This window comes from Stegostoma tigrinum, chromosome 2, assembly GCF_030684315.1.
Source record: "Stegostoma tigrinum isolate sSteTig4 chromosome 2, sSteTig4.hap1, whole genome shotgun sequence".
NCBI classification, from domain to species: Eukaryota; Metazoa; Chordata; class Chondrichthyes; order Orectolobiformes; family Stegostomatidae; genus Stegostoma; species Stegostoma tigrinum.
Window position 1 is genome coordinate 92,202,038 of NC_081355.1, and position 13,859 is coordinate 92,215,896.

Here is a 13,859-nt window from a genome sequence, read left to right on the forward strand (position 1 = left end):
TTAGGTAGAGGGAACCTGCTGCATAGTGGAGCCTTTGACCCTGCAGGTTTGACAGGGAAAACATAGGACCACTGGAGCCTTGACAGGTCAGGTGTACTGAAGATGTGCCCTCTCAACCTGAACTTCTGTGGGTCAGAGGGGTACTGTCAGGGTTGGAGGGGGAGGACCCTGCCATCTCCACAGTGTCCTGAATAGAGGATTGTCCTCCTCAGACTGGGTGCATCCTTGTGCGGTTGTTGCACCTGGAATGAGGTCAAGGCTGCCTGCACTATTCCCTTCCATCCCTCTGACCTGCGGAATAATGCCTATGGTGATACTGTGCAGATGATCTTGAGTGTCTAGCATCCCAGGATGGAGCTGAGCCTGACTCTCCATGTTAATCTTTAACCTGTCCATGGGAGCAGACATGCAGTAGCTGGACTATCTGCATTGCTCCAGCTTCTGAGCAGTGACAGCTAGTGATCGCATACATGTCTGCTTCTGCCTTTGCCTTTTCATAAAGTCTGTTATTGTTAAGACCACAGGGCCCTAGCAATGTTTCTCCCCCAGCCATTTGCACAGCAGCCCGTGTGAGGTCCTCGGCAACCTCCATTCTCAAACTTTTTTGATGCCTATCAAGGCCACTAACATTTCCATATCAGAGCAAGTACAGGGTCCAGAAAACATCTTTGTTGAAACTTGCTCTGGGTCCCGACAGTGTCACCTGGAGAGATGGAGAACATCTCCTCTGTGGGAGACAGGCAGCGCTCTGTTGATGTCGTTGGGACACTAGCTATCCCTGTAAGGACACAAAAGGCAGAATGTGTTGTAACCATGGATTAGCAGTGATGCCTGATACATTACATGGATTACCTTGCATTTCAGTGCAACAATGAATGGCACTTACCCGGTTGCTGGGACATGGTGTCTCTATTTCCCTGCAGGACTGGTCCAGGCAGTTATCCTGGTGTTACTGTGTGTCCATCCACTCCCTGAAAATAGCATTGATCTGTGTGATGATCTCCATTCAGGCTGTCATGGTGTGGTGTCATGTCCTTTTCTAGTGCTCCAGATCCATGACAGAGAACTGTGGTGCCAACGTCTCTTCTCAGCCATCTCTTCTCAGTCCTCAATGAGAAGGTCGGCTGCCAGATGTCAGCACTCCTCCAGGTGAATTGTGACCTTTTAAAGATAGGGCTTTCACAAGCGCTTATCTTAGACAGGTTATGAGCAATTAGTTGTTCTGGAAATGGTGCATGGTAGGGTGGTGGCAGAAAACAGACTCAGAAATATCGAAACAGGGGTGTAAATAGGCCGTTTAGCCCTTTGCACTTTCTCTACTATTCACTAAGATCATGGCCTACCATCCAACCCAATACCCTGATCCTGCTTTCCCTTCATACCTTTTGATTCCTTGAGCCAGAAAATCCATGTCTAACTCCTACTTGAAAACGTTCAATGTTTAGGCCTCTGTTGCTTTCTGTGGCAAAGAATTCCACAGGTTCACCACTCTCTGGGTGAAGACATCTCTCACCTCATCCTAAATTGCCTACCCCATAGTCTTGGGCATTGACCCTCGTTCTGGACTTCCCAGTCATCAGATACACCCTGCCTGTTCCTCCTAGAAGTTTGCAGATTTTTATGAGATTTCCCTCATCATTCTTCTAAACTCTAGTCCAAGTTGCCTTCCCAGGAATCAGTCTGATAAACCTTCATTCTCTCCATCCATAGAATGTCCTTACTCCAATAAGGAGACCAATACTGCACAGAATATTCCAGATATGGTCTCACCAAGACACTATACAATTGCAGCAAGACATCCCACCTTCTATACTTGAATCCTCTGGCAATGAAAGCCAACATACCATTTGTCCCCTTCACCACCAGCTGCACCTGCATGTTACTTTCAGCAATTGGTGTACAAGGACACCAGATCTTTTTACAATTTCCTCATCCCAATCTTTCACCATTCAGATAATGATGTGCCTTCTTGTTTTTGCTCCCAAAGTGGATAATCTTACATTTATCCAAATGTACTTCATTGGCCAAGCATATGTGCTATGAATGACACATGGTAAGTTATTGTAGCAATCAGACGTAAGGGATGCCACAAGGGTGTGGTAGGTAATTAATGACATGTATTTGCTAACAAAGCAAGAAATCTCACTAGGCCTTGTGACAAAAAACACTCCAAAAAGCTTGACGCAACTCAGATTTATCCATAAAAAGGTTTTGGAAGAGTTTTGAGTTCCAAAGAAGGGTCATTGGATTTAAAAATTTAAATCTGTTTTCATCTGCACGGATGGTGCAAAGTATGTTAAGTTTCTCCAGTACTTTCTGTTTTACTTCAGATCTCCAGCACCTGTACTTTGCTTTTATTTGGGGAGACTGGACCTGTATTCTCTCGAGTTCAGAAGAATAGGAGATGATGTAATTAGAACTTACAAAATTCTTAAAGGACTCAACAGGATGTTTGCGGAATTAATATTTCCCCTGGACGAATAGGTGTAGATCCAAGGAACACATTATCAAAATAAGGAGAAGCCATTTTCGTCTAAGATAATTAGGAATTTCTTCACGCAAAGTATACTGGATCTTCCGCATTCTCTATCCCAGTAGGCTGTAAAAACTCAAGTCATTGGATGTTTTCAAGACATTGATAAATTTGTAGAAACTAATGACATCAAGGGATATGCAGACAGCACATACAATTGGCAATGATGTAGATTTACCAGCTATGATCCAGAATGGCAGAGGAAGCTTGTGAGGCTAAACAGCCTACTCCTACTAGTATGTTTCTATGATTTTAAAGCTGATTTTATGTTACATTTTATGGCATACTAGAATTGCAAGCCCAGAGTGTACAACTCTCATTCAGCTGCCAAAATAGCCTCAATGAAAGTTGTTTGGTTTGCTGAGGCAGGTAAGCATGAACTCCAGTTAGGAGCTGACAACAATGAACACAATATACAAATAACTTTACATTGATCTTAGATTCCAAGTAAAATAAGCAGCAATGTGTTCAGTGAAGCAATCTCCTTTATTGTTGTGGCAAAAGTGGAGACTACATGAAATTTGCTAAACCACGTTTCATTTGGTATTTTGTTGAGCGTTTGGGGCCTGTACTGAATGAAGATGTTCCTTTGTTTTGAAATTCCATGTTTGTTTGTCGTTAATGTTCTTTTGTTTCAAACTTGGTTAGCAGCAGAATGGTGACCTGTGCCTCATACTATGTAGGCCAGGCGTTAAATGTTTTGAACTATCTCCATAACACAAACCTATCTTATTTGCGTAATTTCTGCTAACCAGATAAAGAAACCAAATTTGGTCACATAAATGCAGGGAGTTAGCTCACTGAGTCAATCCTAATCATGCAGCTGCATAAAAACACTTTCTAGGTCTGGGTTAAAGACACATTGTGTTTGGAACGATTGGATCTAATTCCTTTCTGCAATAACTGCTGGTTGAAAAATTCTGCAGGCTGTAATCTTGACAGCTACACCAGAACACCTCTGCCTTTGCTCTATGTTATGCTACTCAAATATTTTTTCAAATAGGAAATGGTTTGTGCTCCAAACAATTTGGATTCTATGGTTATACAATTCTTACTGCGCAACTGTGCAAGTGCTGGTTCATATATATTTGGACCACTGTTTAATATAACGTACAGTTCTGGACCCAAATCATAGTAAGGAATTGAAGCCAATATCGAATGTACAATGAAGATTCCAAGGCTGTTTTGGATGTGAAAATAGAAATGCAGACATCCTGTGAAAAACTGACAATGTCTGTTAAAATAGAGGAAGATCAAAAATCTCATGACACCAGCTTAAAGTCCAACAGGTTTATTTGAAAAAGCAAGCTTTCCGAACTCAACTTACACTTTCAAATAAACCTGTTGGGCGAGAAACTAGTGTCATGTGATTTTTGACCTTGTCAACCTGAGTCCAACACCAGCATCTCCACAAAACAGAGAAGATTTCGGAACAATTTAATGGAGGTGTTTGGATTAGGGATTTTGCAGTGGTGGAATAGAGCAGATAAAAATAAATGGATCTATAGAACATAGAACATAGAACAGTACAGCACAGCACAGCCCCTTCGGGCCACGGTGTTGTGCTCAACTTTTCCCCGAAACCTAAGGTCTATCTAACCTCCTCCGCTACGTTATACTATCATCCATATGCCTATCTAATAGCCACTTAAATGCCCCTAATGACTCCACTACCCTCTCTGGCAACGCATTCCACGCTCCTACCACTCTCTGAGTAAAGAAAATCCTATTTCTTTTGTTCTCCTTCTACAAACAGTTTGTTCTCTTCCATACATTGTGTTCTGAACAACAGTCACTGGGCCTAAAAGGTAACTCTGATTTCTCTCCACAGATGCTGCCACACCTGCTGAGCTTTTCCAGCAACTTCTGTTCATTGTTTCTGATTTCCAGCATCCGCAGGTCTTTCAGGTTTTTTTTAATTTAGCTTCCATGTTGCCTTCAGGCAAGTACTTCTGCTTCTGATTTGTTAGCTGCCCTCAATATTAGAAGACATACAGCCACATGTCCCAATGGTTGAGCCTGTCGAACCAGCATGGATGTAGGAGATGCAATCTTTGGCAGAGCCCTGATAAGGTCCTAAATTGTGAGTTTACCAGTTAAAAGTTTCTCAGTAGTCAGAGCAGAGAAATTAGCGCTTTATTTCCATCTCTGCTCAAGCCACAGATATTGCACCATATAGAAGCAGTAGGAAAAGAAAGACTTAAACTTTATAATTCTGTGTACATTTGCACATGGGTCTGAAAACATTTTATGCTGTGGAATTTCTAATCGCTAGAAATATTACATAAAATTTTATTATCGTACAACATTTTCCCAACTCACCCTTTCTTGGTTGCTGGATGCAAAGTTCCCTTCTTTATGCATGTTATGATCCCCGTTGGTGGTACTCTGGACAAGTCAAATCCAAGAGTAAATCCTGCTTTGAATAGATTTTGTTTTGTTATGTGATGGATTATTGCTGAAGTATGTTTACATGAGGCCGTAACTTTTTTTAACAATAGAACAGAAATGTACTGCAGAAAAAAATTGAAAAAGTATAGATGACATTTAAAATGATCTTCAAACATACTAATCAGTTTCAACCTATTTCTAATATTTCCTATTATAGAAAAATTATCTCCCTATCTTAACTTTTTCGGGTTCTGCATCTTGACGCTTTCAAGTTTCTTTCCTACAGACTATTGAAATGATTCCATGAGTCCTTTCCAAATCTGCCAACATCAACTTTCCCCAAATCTAAGATCCATCTTATCTCAGTTGAAATAATGTAGAGATTTCTGGCTAAACTTTCCTGCTTTGGAAATTTCACAAATTAACCTGACCTGCTGAGATAACTGGTTCCCTGAACTGCTGTGAACTCTTTCTGAGAGGAAAAGTAAAGTAGCTTCTGAACTCAATTCTGTTTTTTTTTCTGGACTGAATTGGAAAAATGTCTTCAAATTTAATTTCTCCTAAAGTGAAAATGAAAGGGTTTACATTAACTTCCCTCATACAACAGTCTAAACATCTAAACATCTTTCCATTCAAAAAGATTTGCAGCCACCTACTTCAATCACAAATGCTGGATTTGGATCACTGTTCTGGAAGGACTCTCTGACCTTGTTATTATTTTTGAAAGAAAACTATTCACAGAAGTAACCAATACCCACTTGCCTCTATTTTGTAATCTAATTTCCAGAAATGATAATATAGATATAGTGAATGCCTTCATCACAAGAGGAAAACATGAATTGAAGGGAACTAAAGGGATAATGTGCTGGATTGGTTAGTTGTTACTAGATATCTTTGTGTAAGTGGTATTGACGGTTAGTAGGGGTCAGAAACAGCGTCCCCTGCGTTTGCTCCAGACAGTGATGTATTGGTTCAATCTAAAGTAATCCAACATTAATCAAGTCACCCAGAGAGCAACATGAGCACTAGAACTGCATTGCCCTCGTCAATCTTCTTCCCCACTCTTCTCAGAAGAGTCCTGGAAGGATCTCAAAGCAGAAAAGTTAGGGTGGTGGTCTGCATGATAGCCATGACTGATAAGTGACCACCTGATCCTAGAGGGAATACATTTTCTTCAAGGAAGAAATAGATATCTATCACCATCTGATACAAAATCTCAAGCGTTCTGGTGCACTACTGTTCTGAAATGTCAAGGAAATTGACCTTCTGCCTATATATCTCCAGGAGCTACAACTCTCTTCAGCTGCAGGTTTCTTGACAGCAGGCTGCTGCTGTTCATATTACTTGTCAATTGAGTCTATTCTAAAACAACTAAGGTCCTATCCATCCTGATGAGAATCAACAAGCTTCCAAACATAGATAATCAACTGTCAGAAAAATTACAATGACCAAATTGGGCAGCAATTGGTTAGCACTGCTGCCTCACAGCACCAGGGACCCGGATTAGATTCCAGGGTCAGGTGACTGTCTGTGTGGGGTTTGTATGTTTTCCCCGTGTCTGTGTGAGTTACCTCCGGGTGCTGTGGTTTCCTCCCATAGCCCAAAGATGTGCAGGCTAGGTGGATTGGCCATGGGAATGCAGGTCTTGTGCTCCTCTTAAGAGGGTCATTGTGGACTTGATGGGCTGAACAGCCTGTCTCCACACTCTAGGAATTCTATGCTTCTATGAAATCCTTTCCCACAAAGTGATAAATATAAAACAGCTATGAGTCCTGAGTATTTATTAAAGTATGTGAGTATTAGTCATCCCCAACAACTGTCATCGAGTTCTTACTTTGCGTTCAATGGTAAGCTTCAGAAAGCTAAGTAAATCCATGGTTTGCCGAGGCTGCTCCTGGAATGCTGAGTGCAGTCTTAGTCCCTGTCTTTAAGAAAGTTCATATTGGCATTGGAGGCAGTTCAAAAGTGATTCACTTGGCTGATTGCTGGCATGAAAGGAAAATCAGTTAACCAGGTTAGGCCTTTGTTCATTATATTTTTAAGTATGAGGGGCAATCTTATTGAAACATACAATATTCTGAATGGGTTTGACAGGGTAGATGTTGCGAAGATATTTCCACAAGGCCGTGGGTCTCAAATTGTGAGACACAGTTACAGAATAAAGGGGAACACTCACTTAAAACAGATGTGTTGGGATTTCTTCTTCCAGAAAGTAACGAATGTCTGGAATTCTTTACCCAAGAATTACAGAGGTTAGATCACAGAAAGTACTGAAAGAGGTGGTGGATATACTTTTAACATATCAAAGAATTATGGGCTATGAGGAGTTGAGGCCTGGAACATGTCAACCATGATATTATAAAATGGCAGGCTGGGCCTGGGGACTGAATGGCACTCCTGTTTCTATTTCTTAAGTTACAGTTGGTTAGTTCAATCAAGTTAATAGGTGATACATGATTTGTAACTGCCTGGAATGATAATTGCAGAAGGAAACCATCAGGTCAATATAGTGTCAGATTGACACTTGGGCATAATTCATCATTGTGACCTTCACAAGTTACAATGAAGTGGCTCAACATGGCAATCCAAAAATGTACCACTTGAAAGCAAATTTGAAGCTCTGTAATGACACAATGTCCTGAGTATGACAAATAGCAGCCTGGTTTGAAAGAATTCTTCAATTAGGTCTCAGTAAGATGACTCTTCCAGTGTGAGTCTCAGTTAAATGACTACAGCAGACCAGGTTTTACATGATTGCATTTCAATCGGAACACCCTCCTCACAAGTCTATCTGCACCTTGAAAACCGACTTCCCCCAACACACACACACGCACTCACACATATACACATCTCTTCTTCTGTGGTCTGTCTGTCATCCTGGGAGTTCACAGGGTGTTATACCAGCAATAGCTAAAGCTTCCTGTATGGTGTTACCAAGATCTGAAACTGCTGACCTCTGGCCAGCTACTCTTTGATGGCTGAGAATCCCACTTTCTGGATCCTAAAACCAGTCAAAATCCCATGACCAACCAATCAGGTGCAAAATTCCTAGAAGATCCAGTGGGCTTCCTCATTTTGACGGGTTGTGTTTTTTCACTCCTTCAAATATCTCCCAAATTTGGAATTTATAATATTGACTGAATAGCGTCATAGTTCAAGTGATAATGGGAACTGCAGATGCTGGAGAATCCAAGATAATAAAGTGTGAAGCTGGATGAACACAGCAGGCCAAGCAGCATGTCAAGAGCACAAAAGCTGACGTTTCGGGCCTAGACCCGAAGCAGGCTTGGCCTGCTGTGTCTTTTACTTTCGTGCCAGCTTCTCATGTGTAGGAGACTATTGTAGTTCCAGCAGTGACCTTCGTCAGATACTGAGACAGACAGCTGCTAGTGAATTCAGTCATTTGATTGGCCAGCAGTTCTCCAAGGTGGGATTTCCTTTTGGAGTAGAAAGGGTCTAGGCCCGAAATGTCAGCTTTTGTGCTCCTGACATGCTGCTTGGCCTGCTATATTCATCCAGCTTCACACTTTATTATCTCAGCGTCATAGTTCAAAGCTCTTTTCAACACTTTAACACAACATGAATGGGAGCTGCTTGTGAGTGTGAACTCTAATTTGAACACACAAAGTGTGTTCTATAGCAAAAGATTAGAGGAGTCTCTGATGAAATAGCCTGTAAGGCCATTATTGGGTATAATGGTGCTTTTCCAAAAGTACTGTTGATTTCCACTTAAAGTTATGGCAGCAGTTCGGGAGATCACAACAGCAATTCTCGGCTGCTTAAGATGTATTCATAGGATAAGTGGTTGACTTATTTTTCCTTGCCTGGTCTGCTATAGTTAGTGAGCTATTTTGCTACAATTTATAGCAAATATTGAGTTTGGCACTGATTACCCCAACAATACTCTTCCATGTTTCTGCTGCTGCTTCTTACTTTGATTCACGGAATGTTTCACATCCATCCTCATGACCTTCTGCAGGAACACTTTCTCATGACCATAATGTGAAGAGAGCAGCTCTGTGCCCTGCAACCGACCTGCTTGGCAATGTACAAACAGTTCATTTCCAATTCTGTGGCAGAATTATCAAGGATCCCAAAAGCCGAAGGCATTTAAATCTTGCAGCAGTGCCAAAAAGGCAAAATCCTAGAGTCAGTTTCAATAATTCAGCTCATCTACAGTATTTTAATTAACCCAAACTGAAACACTAATGGCCAAAAACCTAGTCTAATTGTAACAGAGATAATGGGAACTGCAGATGCTGGAGAATTCCAAGATAATAAAATGTGAGGCTGGATGAACACAGCAGGCCAAGCAGCACCTCAGGAGCACAAAAGCTGACGTTTTGGGCCTAGACCCTTCATCAGAGAGGGGGATGGGGAGAGGGTTCGGAAATAAATAGGGAGAGAGGGGGAGGCGGACCGAAGATGGAGAGTAAAGAAGATAGGTGGAGAGAGTATAGGTGGGGAGGTAGGGAGGGGATAGGTCAGTCCAGGGAAGACGGACAGGTCAAGGAGGTGGGATGAGGTTAGTGGGTAGATGGGGGTGCGGCTTGGGTGGGAGGAAGGGATGGGTGAGAGGAAGAACCGGTTAGGGAGGCAGAGACAGGTTGGACTGGTTTTGGGATGCAGTGGGTGGGGGGGAAGAGCTGGGCTGGTTGTGTGGTGCAGTGGGGGGAGGGGACGAACTGGGCTGGTTTAGGGATGCGGTGGGGGAAGGGATTGAACGGAGAGAGTGATTTCCCGCAACACATCCCTCACACCCCGCCCCCGCCACAACCGCCCAAGAGGATCCCCCTCGTTCTCACACACCACCCTACCAACCTCCGGATACAACGCATCATCCTCCGACACTTCTGCCATTTACAATCCGACCCCACCACCCAAGACATTTTTCCATCCCCACCCCTGTCTGCTTTCCGGAGAGACCACTCTCTCCGTGACTCCCTTGTTCGCTCCACACTGCCCTCCAACCCCACCACACCCGGCACCTTCCCCTGCAACCGCAGGAAATGCTACACTTGCCCCCACACCTCCTCCCTCACCCCTATCCCAGGCCCCAAGATGACATTTCACATTAAGCAGAGGTTCACCTGCACATCTGCCAATGTGGTATACTGCATCCACTGTACCCGGTGTGGCTTCCTCTACATTGGGGAAACCAAGCGGAGGCTTGGAGACCGCTTTGCAGAACACCTCCGCTCAGTTCGCAACAAACAACTGCACCTCCCAGTCGCAAACCATTTCCACTCCCCCTCCCATTCTTTAGATGACATGTCCATCATGGGCTTCCTGCAGCGCCACAATGATGCCACCCGAAGGTTGCAGGAACAGCAACTCATATTCCGCTTGGGAACCCTGCAGCCCAATGGTATCAATGTGGACTTCACCAGCTTCAAAATCTCTCCTTCCCCCACCACATCCCAACACCAGCCCAGTTCTTCCCCTCCCCCCACTGCACCACACAATCAGCCCAGCTCTTACCCCCCACCCACTGCATCCCAAAACCAGTCCAACCTGTCTCTGCCTCCCTAACCTATTCTTCCTCTCACCCATCCCTTCCTCCCACCCCAAGCCGCACCCCCAGCTACCTACTAACCTCATCCCACCTCCTTGACCTGTCCATCTTCCCTGGACTGACCTATCCCCTCCCTACCTCCCCACCTATACTCTCTCCACCTATCTTCTTTACTCTCCATCTTCGGTCCGCCTCCCCCTCTCTCCCTATTTATTCCAGTTCCCTCCCCCCATCCCCCTCTCTGATGAAGGGTCTAGGCCCGAAACGTCAGCTTTTGTGCTCCTGAGATGCTGCTGGGCCTGCTGTGTTCATCCAGCCTCACATTTTACTATCTTAGTCTAATTGTAAATCTGGAGTTTATCACCTCAGAGGAAAATGCTCTCTTTTATATCTGATATATGAATGGTAAGTAACTGCTATAAGTAATATTTTCCATGCTTACTTTGTGCTCTGACAAGAAATAAAAATACACAACTGGTATAATTTCTGGACAGCTGTGTTCTGTCTAAGATAAAGCTGTACTTTAGTCTAAACAGTGCATTAGGTTAGGTATTAGTTTCATCTCTGGGAGCTGGGTTTATATATTGAGTGTCTGTGTTGGTTATAGACTACAATCACAACTTAGATTTATGAACCCTGGCAAGGTGTATGTAGTTGATGAGGGGACAAATAAAATTTCATGAGTGCCGACTCTGATCCGTATGCACCATCCCTGCCTGCACCATAGTTTTACCTGAAAAAAAGGGCATGATTTCAGAATGAAGGGGCAGACATATATAACAAAATATGAGGAGGACTTTATTCTTTTAGAGAGTTGTGAATCTGTGGAATTCTTTACCACAGACAGCTGTTGAGACTGGGTCATTAAGTATTTTCAAGGCTGAGGTGGATAGATTTTTAATCAGTTAGGGAATCAAAGGCTATTAAAAAGGACAGGAACGTTGAGGACTACCAAATTAACCATAAACTCCTTGAAGGGTGGAACAGATACAGTGGGCTGAATGCCTACTTCTGGTCCCATGGTCTTATGGTAATGGCCTTAAGTGTAAGCGGCTTAATGGCCACTTAATCTAACGAGCAGCCTGAGAAGCCCCTGCCAAACGTACGAGGAAGGGGAGTGTGGTGGCTCTTAGCGCCGTTGGTGGGCTCACTGATGTCATTTCTGCATCCCACTTAGAACCCTTCCCTCCACTTGCTAGTTTACACTGGCTTTCACGTTCGGCACTCCTCTGACTGGGATATTCTAGGCTGTCACCAGCAATATGTACCCCTTGTCTTTTACTTTCGTGCCAGCTTCCCATGTGTAGGAGACTATTGTAGTTCCAGCAGTGACCTTCGTCAGATACTGAGACAGACGGCTGCTAGTGAATTCAGCCATTTGATTGGCCAGCAGTTCTCCAAGGTGGGATTTCCTTTTGGAGTAGAAATTCTGCCTTAAATCAATTCAGATCGCTCTGATCAATAGATAACTGCCAGGCAACCTGCTGGAGTGAGACCAGTTTTGGCCCAAGCTGTTTTTCTGAACAGGATTTAGATCCCAGTAGTCCATTAAATCCAGATGCATGTTTTCAGTTCCCAGGAATGTGAAGCACAAACTTCCGTTAAACTGGAAATCTCACTGTACCAGGCCACAATATGTCAAGATTTCTGCGTGTAATCTTGATAGATTTGGCTGAGGACTAATCAATGCTGAAGTTTTCCAATACTAATGTGCTCACATAAATGGGAGAAAAACAATTCTGTAAATATTATAAGAAATTATTTTCATGTAAATAATTCACTTGCTTGTGGGGAAACTGGTAATCTGACATAATGTATTTTTCCTTTTGTTGTACAGGAAGTTGGAAGCATTATTGGAAAGGTTAGTAGTATCATTTTAATTCCCCAGTGTGCAGTCTTTTCTTAAAAAAATTCTAAATAAAGTTACAATAAGTTTGTGAACATTTTTTCTTTCATTTATAGAAAGGAGAGACGGTGAAAAAAATGAGGGAGGAGGTAAGTTGTGAATTGGTATCCTGTAGTGAAATATAAATTGACAAACATATTTCATGAGATTAGACAATAAACTGTTCTTTTTCATAGAGTTGTGCAAGAATCAACATCTCAGAAGGGTCCTGTCCAGAACGCATTGTAACAATAACAGGCCCAACCGATGCTATTTTCATGGCGTTTTCAATGATAGCACATAAATTTGAAGAGGTGAGTAAATATCCATATTTAGACTTTAAGCATGTGTTCAGTTAGTTAACTTGTCAATTGAATGTGCATGTTAAAATAGATCAGAAGATATATGTTGCCTAAGTAGGTGGATGTGAATGCAGTACATAATGTGACTCTGAACTGTTAAACACAGAAGGACTAACATAGGCATAATTTCTCACCTGGAATACAAGATGCAGAAGTAGTTTGAGGTGTATGTGAGGATGGAAGTGTCAGCCTGAATTGGCAAAAATCCAAGCCAGTGATGTTTACCCCATATTTTAACAAAATAGATTCACTGCTTCCAATTATTGCTACAATATAATTTATAGCACATACCACAAAATTAAATTTTAGAATTACCTATTGCATATTTCAGACTGGATTTCAAACTATTTATGTTTTGCAATGCTATAACAACAAAATGTTTCATCGTACATTAAGTAACATGTATTAGTCAATTATTTTTCAGCTTATATTCTAATCACATGCTGTGAAAAATGTTTACCACTAAAGCTTAATAGTAATTTCTGATTATGGAAACATATATTACATTATTGGAACTGCCTCTGAGGCTTATAAATAAACTATAAGACGTGGGAACAGAAGGCGGCCATTTGGCCCATTGAATTTAATGGGATTTATTCTGCCATTTAATGGGCTTGTGGTTCGTGTCTGTGAATTGTGCAATAATTATTTGTCACAAATTTGTTTAATTCTGCCTTGTTAGTCTCACTTGTTTTACTGAGTTTTGCTGATTTAAAGAGTTGGAGCTAATTTTTATCATTTTCTCCAAAAGTACCCAACATTTTTTGAACTTTGCTTTATCTCCGTGATTTTGATGTTAAATTTGAGAATTGAATAGTAACTAATAATACCAGGTTTTGAATTGAAATCAATAAAGCTTCACAACTATAACAGTGGAATTTTGAACAAAAGAAATTGGCTATAAAACTGAATAGAACACTAAGCCAAGCGCCATGAAATTCTGAAATGGAATTAGCTGGCATTCCTTGTTTCTGATGCTTGTCATATGGAAACATAATGGTGCCTGCTAACTTAAGTGACTGTATTGTCCAGCCTGTGCTATGTCGACAGCTGAGTGAGTGAGCAGAGACTGCAAAATCATGACAGGCTAGCATCAGTTAAAGCCAGCACCACTTAGAGCCAAACTGCATGTCTGATGACGATATCTCAGCACCCATTAAAATCAACATACGC

The 13,859-nt window shown here is 42.2% G+C and overlaps 1 protein-coding gene across 5 annotated transcripts in view; it reads left to right on the plus strand.

The window, feature by feature from the left end:
* The window catches only part of zgc:110045 (uncharacterized protein LOC664755 homolog), a 248,865-nt gene that overhangs the window by 174,271 nt on the left and 60,735 nt on the right, over window positions 1-13,859 (plus strand). For all 5 annotated transcript variants that reach the window (XM_048551606.2, XM_048551637.2, XM_048551596.2 and 2 more), the window contains 3 exons: window positions 12,277-12,300; window positions 12,402-12,434; window positions 12,522-12,638. In XM_048551606.2, coding sequence (XP_048407563.1) covers window positions 12,277-12,300; window positions 12,402-12,434; window positions 12,522-12,638 — 174 coding nt within the window. The remainder of the gene's footprint in view (window positions 1-12,276; window positions 12,301-12,401; window positions 12,435-12,521; window positions 12,639-13,859) is intronic.